Below are 23,883 nucleotides of genomic sequence, written 5' to 3' on the forward strand. Positions count from 1 at the left end.
TCTTCTTTTTTTCCTCTTAGGAAAAAAGTAACTTCAGATGTACCTCTCTTTTTCTCCTTCTTTTGTGTATCTTTTTCTCCTTCTTTTGTATAGCTCTCTAGAGTGTGATGTGTGTGTGTGTGTGTGTGTGTGTGTGAGAGAGAGAGAGAGAGTGTTTAGTCTTCAATAAGCCAGCTTCCTCCAGCTGTGCTGTGGTACATCTACAGCTTTTGTTTTTAATCTCCCAGAAATTCAGTAATGAATTAACTTAGACTGCCTTGGTTTTCTGGCCCAGCAGCCCTTTAGAATATTGATCTTCTTTTTAAATTTTGTAATTTAAATGCAGAGTCCTTTGCCCTCGTCAGAGATTGTTAATGAATCCCCAGCTGGAATCTAATGCTGACAGTTGCAAACTTAACCATTCTTCTCTGGAAACTTCATCACTAATGATGCATTTTCCATTTAGACATTGAATAGCATGAACCATGCTAAGCTGAGTTCAGGCCTTCCAGAATACAGCTGGGTATTGGACAACCCAGAGAACCCAGTTTGACTTCTTCTCCTCTTCTTCCTTCTCCATGCTTGCCTCTCTCCTTCATTAATCCGTTCTTACTCCCTCTTTTTTGAATCAGAAAAGAGGACCTGGATATCTTAGCACCACAGTTTCTCCTTCTATCATTGTAATCAGGCACCATATTATCTAAAGTAGACACAAAGCATATGATCCCTTCACCTAGCATTATCAACAATTATATACATTACCCCAAATGTGGTGCTGAGTCTAAGGTATGATAAGGCATGCTTAACAAAAATGTATAGAATACCTTCAGTGTGTTAGCACTATAGAGAATGTATGATAAGTATACATACTTTTCCAATGTCTAGAACTGTGGTTTAATAAGGAAGCACAATAAGTTTAAATCTATCTGATACAAGACAGAGTACAAATATCACAATAAAATAACTATAAAGTAAAAAAGTAAAATCAAAAAAGGATTAAATGTAGATCAATAAATAACTCAAAGATTTAAAGGAATAAAGTTTAACTATATAAATTTAATGACATACAATTTTAAGTTAAAAATCTAAAAATTTCTATACATCTAAAATATTAAAACTAAAATATAAATGTGATAAATTGGGGGAATATTTTGAGAAATAATCTACAAAAGAAAAAATGCATAATTATTAATTAGAAAAGTGTTCAATTCCAAAGAATTAAAAATTAAACCATAATATTTTCAAAACTGGCAAAGATTTAAAAAATATGTAAGACCCAGTGTTAACAGGGTGGGGGTAAGACTCTCCTACCTGCCTGAGGTAGGAGTTACTGACTCACTTACACTTCTGCTAGGGTTTTCTTTCAAACAGCAAATGCATCCCATAGGAGGGATGAGGTAATAAGGACCCCCAGACATTTAGTTTATTGATGCTAATTATGACCAAGTGATCAATAAATACAAGAAATTTTCAGCAATAAAATTTTAAGCCACAGAATCTCTTTAACATACATGCTCATATTTTGTTGATATGTCAAATCCCTCCCACCGAAACTTCCTTCAAGCTCTTCCTCCAAATTGAGATTAGCTAGACCCTAAGTTGCTCTACACCCAATTACCATTACTTAATTTGAATATGGAATTTCTCATTATAATATCATTAACAAAAAACAGGAACACAGGATTGTATCCTATACAATTCTATCTCAGATATACCCTCTGCTCTATTTGGTTGGACTTTACTTGAGTTCTTGTTCTGTACACTCTTTTGATCACAAGATCACCAACACTTGTTGTCTCTTCCTCCTTATCCATTTCTCCACAGTAGCTTGATTACTGTGTTATGTATCCTCAAATTTAGTGATTTAACAAATTTAATTCAACTAACATAACCTAACATATTCTTATTCTCCAATATAATAGATTCATCTTTTGGTCGATTCTACTTAAGAAGAGTATAAATTGGTTCTACCATTCTGGAGCTTTTTAGTATATCTCAAAAGCCTTAAAAACTGTCTTACTGGTAGATTTGGCAGTTTACTCCTAGGAACTTATCCTATGAACATAATTAGAGATATAAACTAAAAATATTTATATAGCATTATTTATAGCTGGAAAATGTTGAAAATCACCTAAATACCCAACTGTAGGCTATTGCAGACAAGGAACTTATTCTATATAACAGAATTATTATTTCACCATTAAAAGTATGGTTTAGCAGATTACTCAGTGGCATAGGGAAATAATCGCAGTATACTACCAAATGCAAAAATTATTTCAAAACACTATGTTCAGTATGCAATGTGAACCTAGTTTTGAAAATGTACAGAATAGAAATATGAGTTTTGAAATATAATAACTGTATGTACACATAATTTATACTCATAAACATACAGACAGTAAAAAAAGTTCAGAAGGACATATAATTAATGTCAATAGTGTTTATTGCTAAATACTATAATTATAGTTCTTTCTGTATTTTATGCATTTGTGTATAATGAATAGTCATTGTTTTTAAGAAGAGAAAAGATAAGGGAATAGGAGTCATTCTTATAAAGAATGTAGGTCAACCAGACCTTGGCTCTTGACTTCATTTCTCACATTGCTTATAATGTTTTCAACTTCATCATCAGAGTAGAGATCTGGGATCTCTCCTAAGAAGAAATGGAGTACAGATGGGCAGCTTTAGCATCTCCCTGCATGATGCAATTGTACATGATAAGTTATGTACCCTTGGGACACAGGCCTTTTGGTTTTTAGGCCATGTTCTATCACTCTTGCTGGTACCAAGGAAAATCAAAGAGAAGATTAGTGGTGTATCTTGAAGGAGGAGCTGTGACACTTTGATGAAAGAGTACCATTTGAAGAGAAGCAGGAGGAATGCGTTCCTCTGGAGGGCATGGGGCCTGGGAATATTTCTGCCTTGCTGGGGTGAGAACATAGGCACTGATAATGGTAAGTATAGCTGCAAAGGAAAGACTCCAGAAGCCAAAGAAGTGGGCGTCTTGTAGGTTGACATTAAGAATCCACAAATATTCATTACAAGGGCATCAACATCCAGAAAGGATAAAAGAAGGAGAGGTAAGAGCTATGTCAGGACTCTTTATTATTCTGCTGACTTTAATTTTGCTCCTTCTCTACTAAGAGCAACAAATTGTTTTGTTCCTTCTTGTCCTCCATCCTTCAACTGATTTTTTTTCTAATTGTATACCTTCTACTTTTCTCTTATTCTTGCCCCCTCCTCTTACCTAAAAGTACAGGTAGGTGAGGAAAAAGCAGAGAGATTTTGGCAGGGTCAGGTTTGGCTGGGGAGGAGCTATAGGATGAGCCCTGGTCTTCTCCTTCTTGCCCATCACCTGCCCCCTCCAAACCTGTCTGATTGCTCTCAGCTCTTACTCGACTGCCACTAGTTTACCAGAGGCTTTGACATAAAGCAAAGCAGTGGCAACTTCAATCCACTTGGGCAAGAAGGTGAGGCCAGGTCTGGGAACAATTTAACTCAAGTTTCCCACAGCCCAGCCCATGATGAGTTTCCATGGAGGAGTCCAGTTCTCACTCATTGTGCATGCTCCTCACGGAGGAAAGTCTAATGGAAGCAATGTGCTTCTGCTTTCTTCTCTTTAGCTGCCACATCAATCGTATCTTGGAGTCCCCACGGGGAAATGCATTGCTTGTTGGCGTAGGAGGAAGCGGCAAGCAGAGTCTGACAAGGCTTGCGGCTTTCATCAGCTCCATGGATGTATTCCAGATCACACTGAGGAAAGGCTACCAGATCCCAGACTTCAAGGTAAGAAGGCCAGGCAGCTGTGTGGAGGAGACTCAACCTTCCTTCAACTACCCTTCCATCAGCTCCCTGTCACCCTTAATCAGCCCTTCAATTCTCTTGTCCATTAATCTCTGCTTAATTGTCCATCCATTTTCTTCTTAGGTTCTGGGCTGGTTACATGAGGAGCTCTTTTCTCATTAGTTTCAGCATGATAACACCGGCCTTCTCAAAGTCTGTGTTTGTGAGACCTCGGCTGCTTTAGTTACATCTGTGGAGCCTCAGCTCTTACCCAAATTGGAAGCACATATATATAAAATTCAGCACACAGCTCTCTAGCAGCTCTAGTAGACATAAGTGGTCTAAGCTTTATAAGAAATTCATATTTTAAAAGACAAGTTCAGTGACCACCAGCCGCTGGGACTTTCAATGGCATTTCCTCGTTTCAGAGATCAGGCACTTAGGAGCTCTGGAAAGTGGAGAAAAGCATTATATACAGCTTTCAAATGTTATTTTGTCCAATCCCCTCCCTTTTATCTATGGCCACAACAGAGACATGTAACATCTATCAGGATACTGCTCTTGCTGTCCCTGGGAGAATTCTAGCAGACACTAAACCATACCTACCCACCTGCCTTCATAATCTCTCACCCAGTGATGCTCAATGCTGCTCTAAAACCATAGCTCAGCTTTTGATGATTTGGCTGTGGTTCTCAGCCTTGGAGATATATACAGATATATACAGTTAGGTCATTCTGGAAATGCAAAATTCTCGTATGCACTATCTGTGTTCTCTTTTTCAGAAGTGCCACCATAAAATATAGTCATTCCCCAGTCCAGTAGCCCCAGATAATTGACATGACTCTTCTGTCAAGACCAAGAGCAATCATTGCTTTCTGGGGCAGGCTATTCACTACTATGATGATATGAGTAACACAGATAAACAAGAGAATATCTTTGTCCTTTGGAAAGCTGTTACTTCTTTGTATAAAGCAGAAGTTCTAGAAGCTAATACAGGAGCCACAGTGGTTGTATGAACTAAAGATCATCACTATTTAATTTTATTTGGCCATCTCTACTGAGATTGAGGCCTTGGAATGAGACATATTTTTCTGTCAGTATAAGATAGAGTTCCTCCCTACCTCCTGTTGCCATTTTGCTTTATTTCACCTGAAAGTAGATAAGAAAATGGCCCCATTCCTAAAAAGTGGTTGAGACTCTCTTTTGAGAAAGCTCTCTTTTCAGAGATCTCTGATATTGATTGTTTTTGTAGATGGACCTAGCCAGCTTGTGTCTGAAAGCCGGGGTTAAAAATCTCAGCATGGTGTTTCTCATGACTGATTCTCAAGTGGCTGATGAGAAGTTTCTTGTGTTCATCAATGATCTCTTGGCATCTGGTAAGAGACTCTTCGCACTTGAATGTCTAATAAATTCTCCCTGGAGTTGAAGCCATTCTAAAGTGGAGACTTGGTCCACGGTGAAAAAAGCTAGGTCATAGAAATGAGGGAGAAAACTGATACAGCAGAGAACTCATTCATCAAGGTCCTAGGGTTGATGCTGGGCCCGTGTTATGGCTCTTCCATTTTTATTTCATTGCAAAATGGACAATAATCATCGAGCTCTTTTAGGGAGACTAAGTCTGGTAATAGAAGAGTGGGTTAAAGGCCTGCTGTTTCCACATCCCCGTATCTCAGACAGAGAGAAATTAGAATGTGTGCAGTATTTCAAGTATGTTAGGTATCAACAGGGAGTTACACAGAGAACATGCACACACAAAACTGATAGAATAGGGCAAGATTAGGTTGTCAATTCAATTAATCAAGGATCTAGAACTTTATGGAAACCAAGTGGAAACAGGAAGAGTATCTCTTCATGGTTTTCCTTGGTTTCCTAATAACTTGATAGGAGCTGTCAACAGTCCTGTGACACTATCAATGCAAGATTGGACTTCAATGGAAAGTTCACATCTTGATAGTTTACTGTCCTTATTTATTCTTATTTATTCGGAGATTCAGGACTTATGTCAACCATTCTAGAAAAAATTATATATATAATCTCCATCCAAGCTATATAAATATATAAACCTAAGAAGCAATATCATACATAAATTATACATTTTCAGAAAGGTGGAGTGTGTATACATTTATATTAATTACAAGGAGTATAGAGATTTCCTGGCTCTTAAATCAGATTCAGCATCTACAAAACCACCTTTTAATCTGGGTTAAGAAAATAGTAGGATGGCTCCACAGTGTAGTGGTTAGCATGTCTGCTTTGCATGCAGAAGCTCCTGGGTTCATGCCCCAGGTGGAGCCACAGGCCAGGCCCCTTGGGTGCACCAGGCCCCTCAGGTGTGCCTGGCACCTCGGATGCACACAGCGAGTGTGTGGGAGGGGACACCCTGCCTTCAGAGATCCAGTTCTTAAGGGGAAATGGCAACATCCATGGGTTAGGAGTGGAAGTTGGGGGGTGGGAGATAATTAAAAATGGGAGGTGGAAATAGTGCACAAATGTTCCTGAATAAAATATCTGCCTCCAGTTTTCCAGCATTTCAGAAAGCTCATTTCTCTATAGTCCTCCTTCTGTCTCTTTGACTGAATACTCTTTAGTTTATAAAGTCCAAGGACCGTGATTACAATATATTTCTTCATAGTCTATCTCATGCCATATATATTACATGATGGGTCCTGCTGTATAATTCCTAGGAACTTAAATGCTTCAGAATCATTGTCGAGTGCCCTTGGACCCCAGGCCATTTTACTATCACATCTATGAAGAGCCACTGGTCCTTGAACAGATTACTCACTAGCAGGCTCTGTGAGCAAACTCTTGCTTATTTCTGATGAGAACCAGAGTTCCAAGTTCTTACTGTGCTGGCTCCAAGCATTACAATGATCCCAAAGTCTCATTTCTTTCCCAACCTACCCAAAATAAGTTAGTTTTATATCCAGGAGTTTGACTACTAATTCTTATATCTTTTCTCCTCCAATCCAATAATATTTTCCTTTGCTAAACACTGTCTTTTTAACATCCTACCATCTTCTACAACAGTATGTCACCTGTAACATTGCCTCATCTTTTATCATTTTACTAAATAATGAGAGATTGGTCCAATTACCATTCCCCCCTGAAGCTATGCCCTAAAGTCTAATTTTTTAAAGAATCAGAAAGAATAAAATTGTGCTTCTATTTTATCCTAAGATACTTACAGTTTTGGAGATGCCAGGTGTGTTTCCAGCCTCACCCTTTACCTCAATTGGCTCCAATCCAGCCAGGTCACCTTCTTCTAAAATAATGTTTGAGACATAGAAAATGTTACATTTTTACCAATTGATATTTTATTTTATTTCTCAATTAAATATTTTTAAATTTTTCACTTAGAAAACAACTTTTTTCTAAGTGCAGTTGAATTTCTGAAGCCCTATCCAGTGAAAATTTAATACAATCAGCCTGCCTCAAAGTCATGGAATTTCAAGTTCATATTTCCCTTTTAAGGCTTCTATATAAAAACAAGATTACACACGCATATTAAAATGTATATACAATTAAAAGTAATACTTTTCTAATCTTTCTTTTTTCTTAACTACTTTGACAAGGAGAATAGAGCATATCTTTGTTCTAGTTTTCCCTGTCAAATAAATAATTTTTGGCTAGAAATTAACTGACTACCAGTCCAGGCAGAGGTACAGGGATCCTTTAGAACCTCCCCATCCATCAGTTTTTCAATTTTATGGGATTGTGTAGTCGTTTTATTCTTGCATAACACAGTAGAGACTAGGAAACTATACATTAGGCTACCTTGCCACTAACTCATTAACTCATCTCTATCTGATTATCTACAAGTCCTATTAGGTTGAAGATAAAAGAACTATGAGTGAATTCCACTGATTCAGCTCTTTCCAAAAAACATCTTCCTCAATAACCTAATAATCTCACACCACAGGCTATCTGGTTTCCTCCCACACTTCTTTAGCTCACTGTTTCATCCCTTGGTTTCCTGATATCATTTCCTAAATCAAACCTGTATGGAAACTCAGCTCGTGAATCTTACTTCTGACACCAACTAAACATTTCAGAATTCTTCATTATGCCAGTTGCATCTCAAGGTGGGTTATAGATTGACAGGAAAAAATCTTACACACAAAGTGATCAAATCCTGCCCTAATTAACAAAAGATTCATAATTGTATAAGAAGTAGGGTGGCCATCCGGGTCAGAGCAAATAAAGCATATCTTTGATCATTTTCCTTGGCTTACCAGAATTTTTAATGGAGGTCATGCAGCTGCTGGTGAAACTATGGCTGAAATGTTTGCCGTTGCTGAATGTGAAAAGTTTCATTCTTTCCCTGTACTTATTGCCCTATATAATAATTCCTGAAGAATGTACACTGGCCGTTAAACTCAGGTATTTAAAAAAAATTCTTGCAAAATTTGTTCTCTCTTGGTTCTTGAACCAAACTCAATATCAGCAAGTTCTCATCCTAAACTACAGAGAGAAAATAGAATTATTCCCTGGCTTTCTGACATAACACTGCTGCCTCCAGCTTTCCAGCATTTCAGAAATCCCATTTTACTGCAGTCCCAGCTAAGAGGACTTAATCTGCTCCAGGTGTGGCATCTCTTCTTTACCTAACTCTGCCAGATTTCCCATTTTACTTTGGGATCTTATCTTAGGACTTACCTTTTGCTTTTCAAAAAGCTTAATTGTTTACTGCAAATTCAAGATTTCTCTTCCCTGGACATGACTGGATTATTCTCTATTCATATCAAAACTATTTATTAAGCTCTCATGTTCTAGTCAGTATGTACTGTGCTCAAAAATGAGTATCATACAGCCTCTATGTGATCTATTAGAATAGTTTATAACCAATTATGGCCTCTCTCATAAAGTCATAACCTCTCTCATAACCTCTCTATCTCTGAACCAGGATTTTTTAAATATTTGGTCCAAATCTTCTTTTGGTATATAGAACATGAAAGGATGACCTCATCTCCAACATATTTAAGATTAGATCAGAGATTGACATGTTAGTGGCCTGCACATATCACATGAGAATGTGGAATCTGGAAATATTTGTAACAGACTTGGCATTGGATTGTTCTTCTCCCATAAGTAGCCGGAACTAGATTTCCTGATGGTCCATCTATGCTTTACATAAGCTAAATTTTGGCCCAATTTCCCTGAAAGGAAAAAAGACAAAATGTGGGGCAAAAGAGAACCCATCAAGCATGCACCAGATCTCCTAAGCATACTTTATGGTCTCACTGGATCTGTTCACTAGACCATTCTCAAACTACAGACAGTGGAAATTTAAACCAGCACCTAGTTGGTTCTCTAGCTGCCAAACAGAAATGCCAAAAGAGTAATGCAAAAAGATGCTTGTGTAATCGGCCTCTTCTTTTCATCATGATACTAAATTCTCATTCAAGTTATTTGAAACTATGTCTCTGTGCATTCTTCTACATTGCTAACCTATCCCTCACTACTTACATCCAAGAGATAATCAATTGCCACCAATTTTTACCCCTTAACCATTTCTGAATTCATATCTTCTCTATCATGGCTACCAGTGATCTTTTCATTTTTTGCTTGAACAAATGCAGATACTTCCTAACTCATCTCCCTATATCCAGACAATCTCCCTCCAATCCGTTCACCTTACTGCTTCCAAAAAGGTCTAGCTAAACTATCATTCCTACGTTAGTTGCTAACTGAATGCAGGATAGGACACTTTTGTAAAATAAAAAATAAAGTTGCTGTTGATCTGCTTCCTTCCCTCCCTACTAGCCTCATGTCCTCCATTATAATCTAGTAATTTCTGGCTTCCTGAGATAACACACTGTGCTGTTTCCTGACATCCTTACTTACACTGTTCCTTTTGAACCTAATGCCATTCTCCTTCTTTGTCTGAATTAACTTCTACCTGGAACTAGATTACAAGACTTATCTTGGATGTTATCTCTGTAGGAAATCTTCATTGATCCACTGTCACCCTGAGGAAGGAGAGAAACATCCCTCCATGTTTCTATAACACTCAGTGGTTGTACATACCACCATTGTATTGAAACAACATTGTAAACTTCTGAAAGGCAGAGACTGTCGTTGGTTAAATTTTTGTTATTAAATAATCCAGTGATACAAAATATAAAGATTAAATTCCTACCATCCAGTTTAGGAAATAAAATAATACCGATATAATTAAAACCCTCTGTAGAGACTGTGTTGTTTTCATCATTAATATTGCCAGCACTTAATGTATCTCCTGGTCCATAATTAGCCTTCAGGAGGTATTTGTTAAACGGAGGTATAGAACATCATGAGAATGATGTGCTATCTTACATATTAGATATTACTGTTGGATATGTGCTTAAAGAAGTTTTCCAGCCATATAGAGAGAGAGGCAGGAGTACTAAGATAGTCCCTACACTCCCTTGATTTTTCTCCTATGAGACCAGGGAAATGATTTTGAAAAATGTTAGGCCTAGATGGAGTCAAAGCCCTTAAGCCTGTGTGCCACTAACTGATTCATGGAGAATCTAACCCTTAACTTTGCCCTTTTTATCACCCAGCTCCATTAACTGAACCATCTTATACGATCAGGATCTTCTTCACCAAAAGTAATTGTAATCTCTGAGAGGCCCAGACTAACAAAGAGAAGGTGATGGATGATTAGTCTGACTTACAAAATATTAGGACACGTTAATGACCACATGGAGCCTGAAAGCACTTGGAGACAGAAATAGAGTTTCCCAACTTAAGGTCTCAGGAGGAAACTTTTCGGATATTTAAATAACCTCTGCATCTGCCACATCACAAAACTCCCTCTGGCAGTTCAGTTATCTGCTTTCAGCATGACTACCTATATCATACAATAAGTGAAAGGAATATTATCAGGAGAAATTGAAGGAACAAGTCTGAAAATGCAAACTTTGCTCCCAAGAGATATTTATCCCCAGATATTCTATCTGGTGACCTTCTTATTGGTTCTTGGGATCTTGTGACAAAAAGCACTACCATCATAAAAACATGGAAAAAGTCTCTCAATGGCCTAAAGGCTTTCAACATCTTGGCACTAAGGGTTTCACATAAACCAAGGTCAGCATACTCTTTCTATAAAGAGTCAGAAATAAATATTTTCAGTTTGGCAGATTGCACAGTTTCTGTCGCAACTATTCAACTCTGTCACCATAGTGAGAAAATAATTAGACAATACCTAAATGAAAGAGTGGCCAATAAAACTTTATTTATGGATGTTAAAATTTAAACTTTGTAATTTTCACTTGTCATTAAATATTATTATTTTAATTTTTACAACCATTAAAAATTGAATAAACCATGCTTAGCTTTCAGGTCATACAAAAGAGAGGCAGAGGGTCAGATTTAGTTTGTTTCCTCAATATCTGTGATCTTATACATAAAATACTAAAAGAACATAAAAGCTACATATTTCAAATAAGAGAAAGGTGAAGGATGCACACTCTATTGTTAAAAATGATACCAAAGGGAACTAACTCAATTTCTCACTGGAGGGATCTAAGATATTAATAGATAAGGAAGTGCAGATATCAGAGAAGTAAAGGAGAAAGGAATAGACCATCAGCCCCTTAAGTTAGACGAATGTGGCTTCTGCCAATTCTATTGGACTGTTTCTCTTTTTAAGACTGTCATGAACTTTTTGAATCCTAACACAAGCTAAATATCATTTCATTTTCCTAGCATTTTCTCTGACCTCTATTTTTATCAATTGAAGTTGAAGTGGGTTATTCCATTAATAAGATATTAATTTTGACAAGTTATAAACAGATTGTTTTATATGCATGCTATGAAATATCTTAATGAATAGAAATTAAATCAAGTTGGCTCAATTAAGGAAAAAAGTGAATGATCATTTTTATGATAATTTTTCATTTTGACCTTTTAAATGATTAAATCTAATTAGTATAAAACTCTTAGTAAACTGGCTGAATTTGTATGCCAGATATTTGTTGAAAAGTTGGCATGAATTTTCTCCATATATAGTATTTTGAGGAAGCAGCCTCAATAATGAATAGAATTATAATTTTCATCATTCTGATTAGTTATAGACCATTTGCCAAACCACCCCTCTTTGGGGACCTCACCAAGTCTACAAGGAAGTAGCATTGGTAGGGTGACTCTAATGGCTTCTGCCATCTCTAACATTTCTATGATGCTAACATTTCATTGTTGGTTATGGAGGAAAGAAGAAATATGTGGATTTGGAGAACTTTAAAGGGGAGCTTGTGTATAAGTCCAGGTCCATATAGCTTCAATACCTACCTAAAATCTTGTATTGGAAATGTAAAAGAGTTTTTCTGAGACCCATAGAATATCCTGGAGTGAACCACATCATATCCAGTGTTTTCAGATTTTATGTATACCAGTGCTTCCTTCATTCTTACCTCCCTCAATCTCATTTCTCTCATTGAGAAAACTTGCATCATTTAGTATCAGCTTCACAACTATCTTTACACCTACCTCCCTGTCTGTCTCCAGTTCTTTGCAGTTTTCTCCTTTCTTTTCATATAACTATTTCTCCTTTCCAAGGCCAACTCTTCCATCTGAGCCAGGTGCCTACCCTCTGATTCCTAATTCAGAATTTTGTTCTATTCTATCTGTTCTTTCCATTCCTGACACTTTCTCAGAGTTCTCACATTCCCATCACCCATTTATGTTTTTTATACTTCTTTACAAATTATTTTAGATATACAGAAAACAAAAAAACAAACACCCATGCAATTATGAACATTGCAAAGTAGAAACTTTCAGTGTGCATATGCAAGAGTTTCTTTACAATAGGTACCCAAAACATAGATTACTAAATCGTCTGGTTTGTGCATTTCACCTTTACTAAAAAATACCAAGTTACTCTCCAGAGTAGTTGTGCAAATTTATTCTCTGACCAGTAGAGATACCTTTTTTCTCTCTGACCATTACCCATTTCTTCCTAACCTCACCAACATTCAGTTTATCTGATATATTAATTTTTGCCAACAGGTATGAAGTGAAATATCATTATTTTCTTTTTCCTTATTACTTATGACCTTGGAGCATCCTTTCAAATATTTATTGGCTATTCCTCTCCTGAGTTGCCTGTTTATATAGTTTGCCCTTTGGTTCTTGGATTCTTTATCTTTTCTTATGGGTTTGTAAGTGTTTTTACATATCCCCAGTACTAACCTTTTGTTCATTATATGGATTGTAAATATCTTTTTGAAGTCTGTATCTGACTTTTGTCTGCCGATTTAGTTTACATGTTATAAAACTTCAATCTTTTTTATGCTTTGTGCTTTTTGTGCTCTTTCAAAAATCTTGTCCTATCTAACACCATAAAAATAATCTCCTATGTTTTATTTTTAAAATATTACAATTTTACTTTTCATATTCATGCCTTTAATTCACCTGGAATATATTTTTGTATGGTGTTCTAATTTTATATTTTAATATTAATATTGAATTATCATGACATCACTTATCGATTAGTTCATTACTTATCTGTACACTGATTTTTATTATCAATTACCTGTTTATATCTGGATCTGTTTCTAGGTGTTTCACTCATTGTTCTATTTCTTTACCCCAGTATCACTTTCACATTGTTTTAACTAACAGTTTTACAAGGAGACTTGATTTCTAATAAGGCAAATCCAAATCTCTCCTTCTGGTTCTTCACAAATATCATGACTCTATTTTACCCTTTCCTCTTTTATATAATTTTTAGAATACATTTGCCAGGATCAAAAAAGAAACTCATTTGATTTTTTTATTGGAATTGTATCTTTGTGATACTGGTAATACTGAATCATCCACCCATAAACACAATATTTCTTTTCACTTATTTAGGGTTTTATTTATTTATTTATTTATTTCAATAGTATGTTATAATTTTTACATCAAGATCTTGCACATCTTTTTGTATATTTATGACTGCCTGCCTTACAGTTTTTATTGGTATTCTAAATAACTTTAAAAATAACATTTTTTTGCATAAATGCCATTTTATTTCCAATTTTGATTTTGTATCCAGCAGCCTCATTATAAAACTCACTTATGAGTTCTGATTGTTTATATGTATATTCTCTGAGATTTTCTATGTAGAAAATTAGATTTTTAACAATAATAACTTTATTATTTTCTTAACTATCCCATACATTTCATTTCTTTACCTTGACTTTTTGCATAGTCTAGGACCTCCATATAATGTTGAATAGAAAATATGATTTTCATGCTTATCTTGTTCTTGATTTGAAAGACAATATTTTAGTATTTCATCGTTAGATACGATGTATGCTTTGGGTCTGGTATAGCTATATACTATTAGATTAATAGAAATCTAATTTACTGCTAGTTTGCTAACAGTTTTTAGAAATTTTACTCATTAATTTTGATGGTTATAATGTTTTATTTTTTAATCTATTAATATAGTAAATTATTTTTCTATATTTTCTAGTATTTAACCATCTTTACATTTCAAGAATAAACCCTACTTGGTCATTATATATTTATTTTTATATATTTAGTTAAGATTTAAAAAATTTTTATTCATCATATACTGCCTTATTAATACAGTATTTTATCAAACTTTCAGATTTTGCCAATCTGGTAAAAAAATAATAATAATAATTAGAAGTAGTTTTAAGTATATTTTTATTATTAGGAATGAGGTTGAGTGTTTGTTCATATGTCTGCCAATCTGATTTATACAAATGAAAAAGTAAGCCTAGTTCCAATGTGCATTTCTTTTATTACAAGTGAGGTAAAGCATTCGTTCATATATTCAAGACACATTTGTATTTTCTGTACTGTGAACCCTTTTTGTATCCTTCACCCCATTTTTTTTTGTTGAATTATTGAACTTTTCCTTTGTTTATAGAGAGTTTTATATTTTAAGGAGATTAGCTATTTAAGTATAATCTGAATTAACATGTTTTTCTTTTTTTTTGGTGAGAGCATTTAGTTCTACCCTCTTGACAAATGTCAATTATACAATACAATGTTATCAACTATAGTCACCATGTTATACATTAGATCATCAGACTAATCATCTTATAACTTATAAAAGTTTGAATCCTTTTGCCAACCTATCCCTGTTTTCTCCACGTCTCACCTCCTGGTAACCACCTTTCTACTCTCTGTTTCCATGAGTTTGAATTTTTTTTTTTTTAGAGTCCACGCTTAAGTGATACCATGCGGTATTTGTCTTTCTGTGTCTGACTTATTTCACTTAATGTAATATGATCAAGGTTCATCCATGTTGTCATAAATTATAGAGTTTCCCTCTTAAAGAATGAATAATATTCCATTGGGTGTATATACACCATATTTTCTTGATTCATTCTTCCATTAATGGACATTTAAGTTATTTTCAAACCTTGGCTACTGTGAATATGCCGCAATGAACATGGAAGTACAGATATCTCTTTGAGATAATGGTTTCATTTCCTTTGGGTAAATACTCAGAAAGGGGATTGCTGGATCATATGGTAGTTCTATTTTCAATTTCTTGAGGAATCATCATACTGTTTTACATAGTGACCATACCAGTTTACAATCTCACTGACAGTGTACAAGGGTTTCTTTTTCTTTACACTCTCATGAACATTTGTTATTTGTTTTTTTTAATAATAACCATTCTAACAGGTGTCAAGTGATATCTCATTCTGCTTTTGATTTGTTTTTTTTTCTGATGATTAGTGATGCAGAGCATCTTTTCATGTATCTGTTAGCTATTTGTATGTCTGCTTTGGAAAACATATTTTCTTAATTGTTTTTTGGGGGGTTTTGTTGTTGTTGCTGTTATACTTTGCCTATGGGTTCTCACTATGTATTTTTATATAAAATTTTTCAGTTTACATGTGTCAAATTTATCTTTCTTTTAAACACATCAATTTTGAGTTACAGTTAAAAAGTCCTTCCTCATTCAGAGGTTATAAAAGTATTTCCCTCATTTTTCTATCATTTTATGTTTTTTTAATAGTTAAATCATTGATATACTTGGAATTTTTCCTAGTGTACAGTAGAATATAAGAGTCCAAGCATAATTTTGTTTAGATTCCAGTTTTCCTAATAATAGTTCTTAAATTTTCATCTTTTTGCCAATGAGTTAGATGTCAGACTGACACTAAATTCCATGAAGCCACCCCTGCTCTCTCTCTTTTTTGTTTAAAAAGAGGTGATAGCATGTTCTTCATAAATATATGGACTTATTTGTATGTTTCTCATGGATTTTTCACCAAGTCTTATAGCTATTTTATATCAGCTTTAATTCTCTTGTTAAATATTAAGCTCCTTATAAACACAATTTCTATAATAGTAATCAGTGAATACATGCTTTAAGTAAAAGAGGAAAAGACAATTGAAAGCTCTTGTGCTACCAGTTAACAACCCAGGAAAAGAGGGTGCTATACACCCTGTTTCATTCTTTGACGTATTATTTTCCTGCCCTGGGTTTGGAGTAGATACAGTGTCTGTCTAGTTTCACCAGCAAGAGTGATAGAACATGATCTACAAACCAAAAGGCCTGTGTCCCAAGGGTACATAATTTATCATGTACAATTGCATCATGCAGGGAGATGCTAAAGCTGCCCATCTGTACTCCATTTCTTCTTAGGAGAGATCCCAGATCTCTACTCTGATGATGAAGTTGAAAACATTATAAGCAATGTGAGAAATGAAGTCAAGAGCCAAGGTCTGGTTGACAACAGAGAGAATTGCTGGAAGTTCTTTATAGACCGCGTCCGACAACAACTGAAGGTATAGAAGAATTCACTGCCCAAGGTAGACAGGCCCAGAGATGATTCATGGGAGTCTCTATGGATGTTTTGGACACAGCTGTCCTCATTGATTGTCTTTGGAGTTGGGAATGAGGATGCAGTGCCTTTCTCAACCTTTGCAAGGCTGTCCTTTTCATCTGTTTCATGCCTTGTGCAGGCTCAGATTTCTTCCTTCCTTTGCTAAAAAGGCTGGCTAGCATTTACAGATTTTCATCTCTGTTGGAAGTGCTTCTCGATTTTCTAGGAAATTAAGAATCCAAGGCTATATTTTTTTATGAGTACTTCTCTGATACCTTTTTGGTTCTCCCACCCTTCTGACTTTTCAGGTGACTCTCTGTTTCTCCCCTGTGGGGAACAAGCTGAGGGTCCGCAGCAGGAAGTTCCCAGCCATTGTGAACTGCACAGCCATTGACTGGTTTCACGAGTGGCCTCAGCAGGCGTTGGAATCTGTCAGCCTCTGCTTCTTACAGAACACTGAGGGTATTGAGGTGAGAGGGAAAAGGAGACACTCCTCAACATCCTTTCCACCTCGAGGTACAAGGAACTCCATGTCCAGAATTTAAGGTTCAAGTTCAGGCTTAGATAGAGTTGTTGGAATAACTTTTCGTGTGATGAAGCAATGGGGGAGTGAGGGAGTCATTTCCAGTCTTCGTGGTCAGACTATCTCTTTATTTCCTGCTCTTTGATTTTAGCCCACAATCAAGCAGTCAATTAGCAAGTTCATGGCTTTTGTCCACACAAGTGTCAATGAAACATCCCAGTCTTATCTGAGCAACGAGCAGCGCTACAACTACACAACTCCCAAATCATTTCTGGAGTTCATCAGACTCTACCAGAGCTTGCTGCGCAGGAATGGAAAAGAGCTCAAGACCAAAATGGAGCGGCTTGAGAATGGGCTGCTTAAGCTCCATAGCACTGCTGCCCAGGTGAGTGACATTTTTTCAATCTCTCCTTCCTGCAAGGGACACAGAGAGAGTGGGAGCGACCCCTTTCCAGAGAATTGGAAGGATCACAATTGAGGTTCAAAAATTATTCATGCTCTTCCAGGGGCCCTAGTATCATCAGAAACAGTTCAAAAAGTTAAGGCAGAGCTATCTCAGCAGAAAGGCACAGCCTCAGCTTCAGGGTCGGTCAGCTCTCTCTCACTGATGCTAAAATCCCCTAGAACACCTCTTCTCTCTTTCTCTTTGCCATCTCCTCCTTTTCCATTCCTTTCCTGTCCTTTCCAGCCCAATTCCCTTCCATCTTCAAAACCAAAAGAGATGAATGGTTGAGAGAAATGGTTGCAGGTTATACCAACTTTCTTTGGTTTCTTTTGTCTTACAGTGTTATCTGTTCAAGAGTCATTGGAACCTAATTTCTTAAACAAATTCTGTCTCATTTCATGCATTTCCTCATATATTCCTAAGTGGCTGGTCACCAAAAAAAAGCCCCTGTCATCTTGTTCTTATTATATTTTTATACTTACTTTTTTCCAAAGGAAACAAATTTATTTCAGTCGATATATTATTTTTCCCTTGAGAACTGGGGATAACTCTAGCACCTTTTCTGCCCCTATTCATGCTCATCATTGTTGATCACTCGATGGCCTCTTTCTGTGCTCTGTTTACCTGAAGCCAGCCTCTCATTAAGGTGGTGAAGTTCATGCATTTACACAATTAAACTAAAATTATGATCAGTTTAACTATGGGACATCACAGGTTCCTGTAGATATCTAAGTCATTCATTTACTGTCATTTACTCAGAGCTTTGCCTTTAGAATAGCTCTATTAAAACTTCTTCTGACTTGTCTTTTCTCCCCACTTCAGTTTCTTAATTCACTGATGTACTGTATCTAAAGGATTTCAGTTCACTTAATAGAATGCAGTGAGCCCTTACATTCAATATTCATATTCTTTCTTCTGCTTAGAAAATTTTTCTTCTCTTATATGGTTTTGTTCATAGCTCTGCTCTATTCCAGGAGCAATGATTAGCTGGAATCGGTTCCCTGTACCCCATATCTATTATGTGCTCACACATTTTTTTCATCTCTTTGGCCTTTTTCTCTACATTGTAGGCAAGCTTTTCAAGTTTATCTTCATCAATACTAATTTAATAGTGTGTAATATTGCTTCTCCTTCCTATGCTTCCAATGAAGATTTAATTATACTATTACATTTTTAATATCCTAACAGTCCTTCTTCATCTCATCCTTTTTACTTCCCTATTGCTTTTTTATTTCAGTCTGTTTTCCTGCAACTATATTACAGAAACTGTTTTATTGTTGATGTAAAACCACTTTCTTTACGTTTTTTCTAGTTCCAGTAATGGGCCATTTTCAGAACTGTGTTCTTCTTAGTCTTTAAGATGTTATTCCTTTCCTTGTTCTGTACTTATATAAAAATCTTTTTTAAAAAATTATCTTTAGGCATGGTAAGACATCTGTTCTAACTCAATGATTGTTAACAAATGGCATGTGACAATTATCTATGACTCTACTCTCTTTCCATTTCTGTCATGACCAATGCCCCTTCTTAGAGCTATAATTTAGGGTAGATTGAAATATACAGATCCCACCTAGCATTTTACCTGGTATATACCTTTGTTTTAGAAAGACAGCATCTTCTCTTCCAAACACTTTCTGATTCTCTGAACCTCTGAATGTGTAGAGAGCAGCATAAGAAAGAATCCCAGAATACAGTGCTACCAGATTTAACATCTCCCAGCCTTTCCTCTTCCTATTTCTCCCAGCCCACAGTACACTCAGAATATTCTGCATCCCCACCAGCCCCTTTTCTAACCTCCTACCCACTTATATTCTGGGAATCACTGATCAGTTTGTGTAGAAGATATTTCCTAGGGAGCAAACATAGAAAAGGTGCTCTGACACTCTTACAGAACTTATTCATTTTATACACACCCTAAGTCTTGGAGCAGACAATGAAGAAAGCATAAATATCTGTTTTCTGTATTAGATGGTCTCCATTTAACAAAGAGAAGCCTGCTTGTACCATTAGGTGAATCCAACTCTATCTGCATGTAGTTAATGGAGAATCCCTCCAACTCTTGCCATCGGTTTTAGTTTCTTCTCCTTCTATCTTCTCTTCTTCAGTGAATAACGCTTCTGCTTACTCAGTTACCTAGGCCAAAAACTAGGATATTATCTTTGACTTCTCTTCTTCCCTTACTTCCCACATTGAAGCATTAACAATTATATAAGTTTTCTAAATATCTCTCAAATGTACCCTTGTTGTTGTAACCCCTGTTTTTAGTGTCTTGATTTAGACACTTCTTATCTGGCTTATTTCAATAAATCGAACTCTCAAGTCTCTCCCCCACATCTAACCTCTTATGTTACCCATCAGGCCAAATTTCTTGTGGTCATCCTTGATTCTTCTCATTCCTCTCTTTTTCTCATAGCCTACACCCAGAAAAATCACTATTGGTTCTAACTCCAGATATGCCCAGAATTCCACCACTGTGCACCTTCTACACTGCTTCTACTCTAATCTGAGCCACTGGCATCTTATTAGGAAGCCACAATGCCCTTCAAACTCATCTGTCTGCTTTTACTTTTGTCCCTCTGTAGTCTATTATCAACCGAGCAGCCAGAGTGATCAATTTAAAACATAAATTAAATTTTGTCACTTTTCTGCTCAAAACCCTGAAATAATGATGCCCTTCATTTCCCTCATTACAGTGGCTTTCAAGGCTCCTCCCCAACCCTGCCCCATTACCTCTTAGACTTCATCTTCTGCTATCTCATCCCTGTGACATTATTCTCCAGCCACACTGCCTCTTTGTTCTTTCCTCAGACACATCAGGCTTTTGCATTAGCTGTTTCCTCTACCTGGGATGTTCTTCACTCTAACATCTCCATGGTTCACTCCCTCATCTATTTTATTTTATTTTATTTTATTTTGTTTTGTTTTGTTTTGTTTTGTTTTGTTTTGTTTTGTTTTGGGTGAGGCAACTCTTGGTTGACCTCACAGATTGCAAGGACCTTGTCAGTGTACAATCCCTTTTTATTTTTATTTTTTATGCCTACAGCACCTAGTCTTCCTAGGTGGTCTCCTATCCAAGTACTAACCAGGCCCAACCCTGCTTAGCTTCCGAGATCAGACATTGTCAGCCTACATTCCCTTATTTCTCTTATTTTTTTATTTTTTATGCCTGCAGCACCTGGTCTTCCTAGGTGGTCTCCCATCCAAGTACTAACCAGGCCTGACTCTGCTTAGCTTCCAAGATCAGATGGGATTGGGCTTGTTCAGGGTGGCATGGCCGTAGATGCCCTCATCTCTTTTAATTCTTTGTTCAAATGTCACCTTCTCAATGAATCTTGCCCTGATGACCCTATTTTAAATTGTAACCCCATACCACCCCTAATCCTCTTATTCTACTCTACTTTACCTTTTTCCTATAGCATTTACCCCTGTCTAACATATTATGTAATTTATCAATTTGTTATATTTAATTTTTGTTGTCTATCCCCATTTGTTGGATACAAGCTCTATAAGGACAGGGATCCTGGTCTGTTTTATTCACTGATGTTTCTCAAGTGCCTGAAAACATGTCTGGACAGAGTGGGCACTCATTAAATATTTGTTGAATAAATGCATTAATTAATGAATAGCATTCTATTTAGTTCTCTCTGAATATATTCTGGCAGCACTCTAGACCAGCACTCTCCAATAAAAATATCCTGCAAGTCATGCAAATTTAAATTTTTCTAGTAGCTACATCAAAAAAAAATTAAAATAAAACAAGTGGATATTATTTTAATAGAATATTTTAATTATATATAATTTCATCATATATTTTAATAACATATTCTACTTAACCAAATATATCCAAGCTATTATCATTTTAACATATAATCAATGTAAAAAAGTTGTTAATGAAAAATTTTCCATTTTTTTTCTGTAAGGCTTCAAAAGGTAGTGTGAATGATGATACTTACAGCACATCTCAATTGGAACAAGCCACATTTTAGGTGCTCATTAACTACATGTGGCTAGTGTATACCAAACTAGGCAGCATGGCTATGGACCAACCTCCATCCTGCTCTTAGAGTGATCGTTGCTCAAGCCAGACATCTGAGTATTCTCTTTTATAGGTCTTAAGGATTTAGACATTACAGTTCAGATTTTCTGATCTTTTTTAAAACATTTAAAATTATATCCTTGCATATTGCTCCACTATTTTCTTTCTTTATTCAACCACACTGTACCCTGAAGTCCAACAATGCTACATGGAGTTCCCCCAACATTCCACAGGCAGTTCAATCTCTCTATCCTTATGTGTGCCCCACTTTATCAGCTCATCACTGTCAAGACCTAAACAATTTACTATCCCCCTGCTCAGAAGCCCTTTCATAGCTCTGAGTAGTTATGCATTCCCTTCTTTGTGTTTTCATCCTTGAATTATGTTTATTCTTTTGCATATATTATGCTATAATATCATCAGTCCTTCAAGGGCAGAAATCAGGAATTATTGGCACATACTAGGTATTCTATAAGTGGATAGATAGGTAGATGATAGATGGATAGGCAAATAAATCAAATGAATAAGTTCTAAATAACCCACAAGCTCAGAGTATGAATGAAGGATGGATCTTGGCAATATTGTACACACACGATATATATTCCATACTTATTGATCATTATAATGATGTTTCTTCTTATAAAAATGGTATTTAGTGTTCCTAACCCTGATATAAACCCTTCATCTGGAATCATTTCTTTGGTAGAAAGGACCAAAGCACATCATCATAATCTGGTATAAGGATAATGACTTGAAGTATATTGTATCAGTATCCTACTACCCAATTATGACCACTTTTGGTGTTCATAATCTGATGGGAGTAGACTAAATGAATCTCACAGCTCTGGCTCAGACTCCAAATTTATTTAGCAATAATAGTAGTATTAGAAGTAGTAATGATGATGGTAATAATGACAATAATTAACAATTATTATAGTAATCTAGAGTATAGTAATCTAAAGTAAAGTATAGTAATCTAAAGTTTGCAAACTTTAGATATAATCTCATGCTTAAACTCAACTGGTCGAAAATGTAACTATTTTTCTATAACTGAATTTAATTTATCTCTGGATCCATTTTTTAATTTAACAGTAGAAAGCTCTTAATATTGCATTTCAGGCTGACTCAATCATTTCAGGTTAAAAATTTATTTAGTCTTTGGAGGGTAGTTCAAAGTTCTAACTCTACTTCTGGGCTGTTTCCCTCTGAAGGGTATTTTCCTCCTCATCTCTGTGGAATGTCAGGTTTCAGGAAGCAGATGATGAAACATCAAGGTATAGGCCTCCAGTTCCCATTGGCTCTGATCATAGATAGCTGGTCCTGCTGGGTCTTTAGATGGCACCATCTGCCTGCTTCAGCTTCAGCTGGTCTTCACAGTAAAAATTGTTTTCTCTCTCTTAATACAGTCAGAGGTCCAGTCTCTGACTTGGGTCTCACTTTTTCTCTCACTAATATTTCAAAATCCACTGCCATCCTCACTTCTGTATCTATCTCAGATGTATTCATGAGGAAGTAGGGCTGTTGGATTGAAGAAATGTTCACAAAAGGCCTATAGGCCACTCCTCATGGATTTAATCCACATGTCTGTCAATCTGAAAACTTTTAAATCAGTTTATCTTAGGGTTTCAGATAATCTCAGGCCACCAAACTTACCTGAATTTGACAGTTAATACAATGATGTATTCATCAGGATTCTTTTGGTTGCAAGTGAAAAAGTAAAACGGACTCAAATTCACTTAGCAAAAAGAAAAAAAAATAAAAAAAAGGAAAGGACCAGAGGGGAGGGAATGACAAGACAATGGAGGGAAAAGGGACGGGAAGGGAAGGAAGAGAAGAGAAAGAGAGAAAAATTTTAGATTATGTGATATATTTATGAACGTTTTTGATGGCAAGTAACCAAAATCCAACTAACCAAAATAAAAATAAATGAATTGATTCATATAACTGAAAAATACAGGATAGAGCTTAATTTGGACAGGGCCAGTACTAGATACTCACTACATATTCCTGTTCAGGCAGGTAACCTCAGACTTGTATTCTGTCCTCTTTGCAACTCCAGTATAAAAAGGAGTGTCTCTTTCCCAGTATTTTCCATTGAGTTCCTGGGTTAAAGGTCAAGCTCTAATTGGCCTCTTTGGGTCATTGGTTTGCCCATAGTTGAACTAATTTCTGTGAGTTGAGTACTCTTTGGCTAAGCCAGGATCAAATGACAACAATCACTGGAGTCAACTGCACCTAAACTTCAAGGACTAGGAAGGGTGAATTCACCAAAGGAAAATTAAACTATGTTATCAGAACAGGGATAAAAACTTTGTATTGGTCATGTGGA

General features: G+C 36.1%; 1 protein-coding gene and 1 pseudogene across 1 annotated transcript in view; one reads left to right on the plus strand and one right to left on the minus strand.

Moving 5' to 3' along the window:
• The window catches only part of DNAH9 (dynein axonemal heavy chain 9), a 312,771-nt gene that overhangs the window by 196,320 nt on the left and 92,568 nt on the right, over positions 1-23,883 (plus strand). The window contains 5 exon segments of the mRNA XM_006922399.3: positions 3,603-3,765; positions 5,015-5,138; positions 16,370-16,512; positions 16,859-17,020; positions 17,225-17,458. Of these exon segments, the coding sequence (XP_006922461.1) occupies positions 3,603-3,765; positions 5,015-5,138; positions 16,370-16,512; positions 16,859-17,020; positions 17,225-17,458 (826 nt within the window).
• LOC112471461 lies at positions 20,682-20,800 on the minus strand (annotated as a pseudogene).

This window comes from Pteropus alecto, unplaced genomic scaffold, assembly GCF_000325575.1.
Source record: "Pteropus alecto unplaced genomic scaffold, ASM32557v1 scaffold398, whole genome shotgun sequence".
NCBI lineage: Eukaryota > Metazoa > Chordata > Mammalia > Chiroptera > Pteropodidae > Pteropus > Pteropus alecto.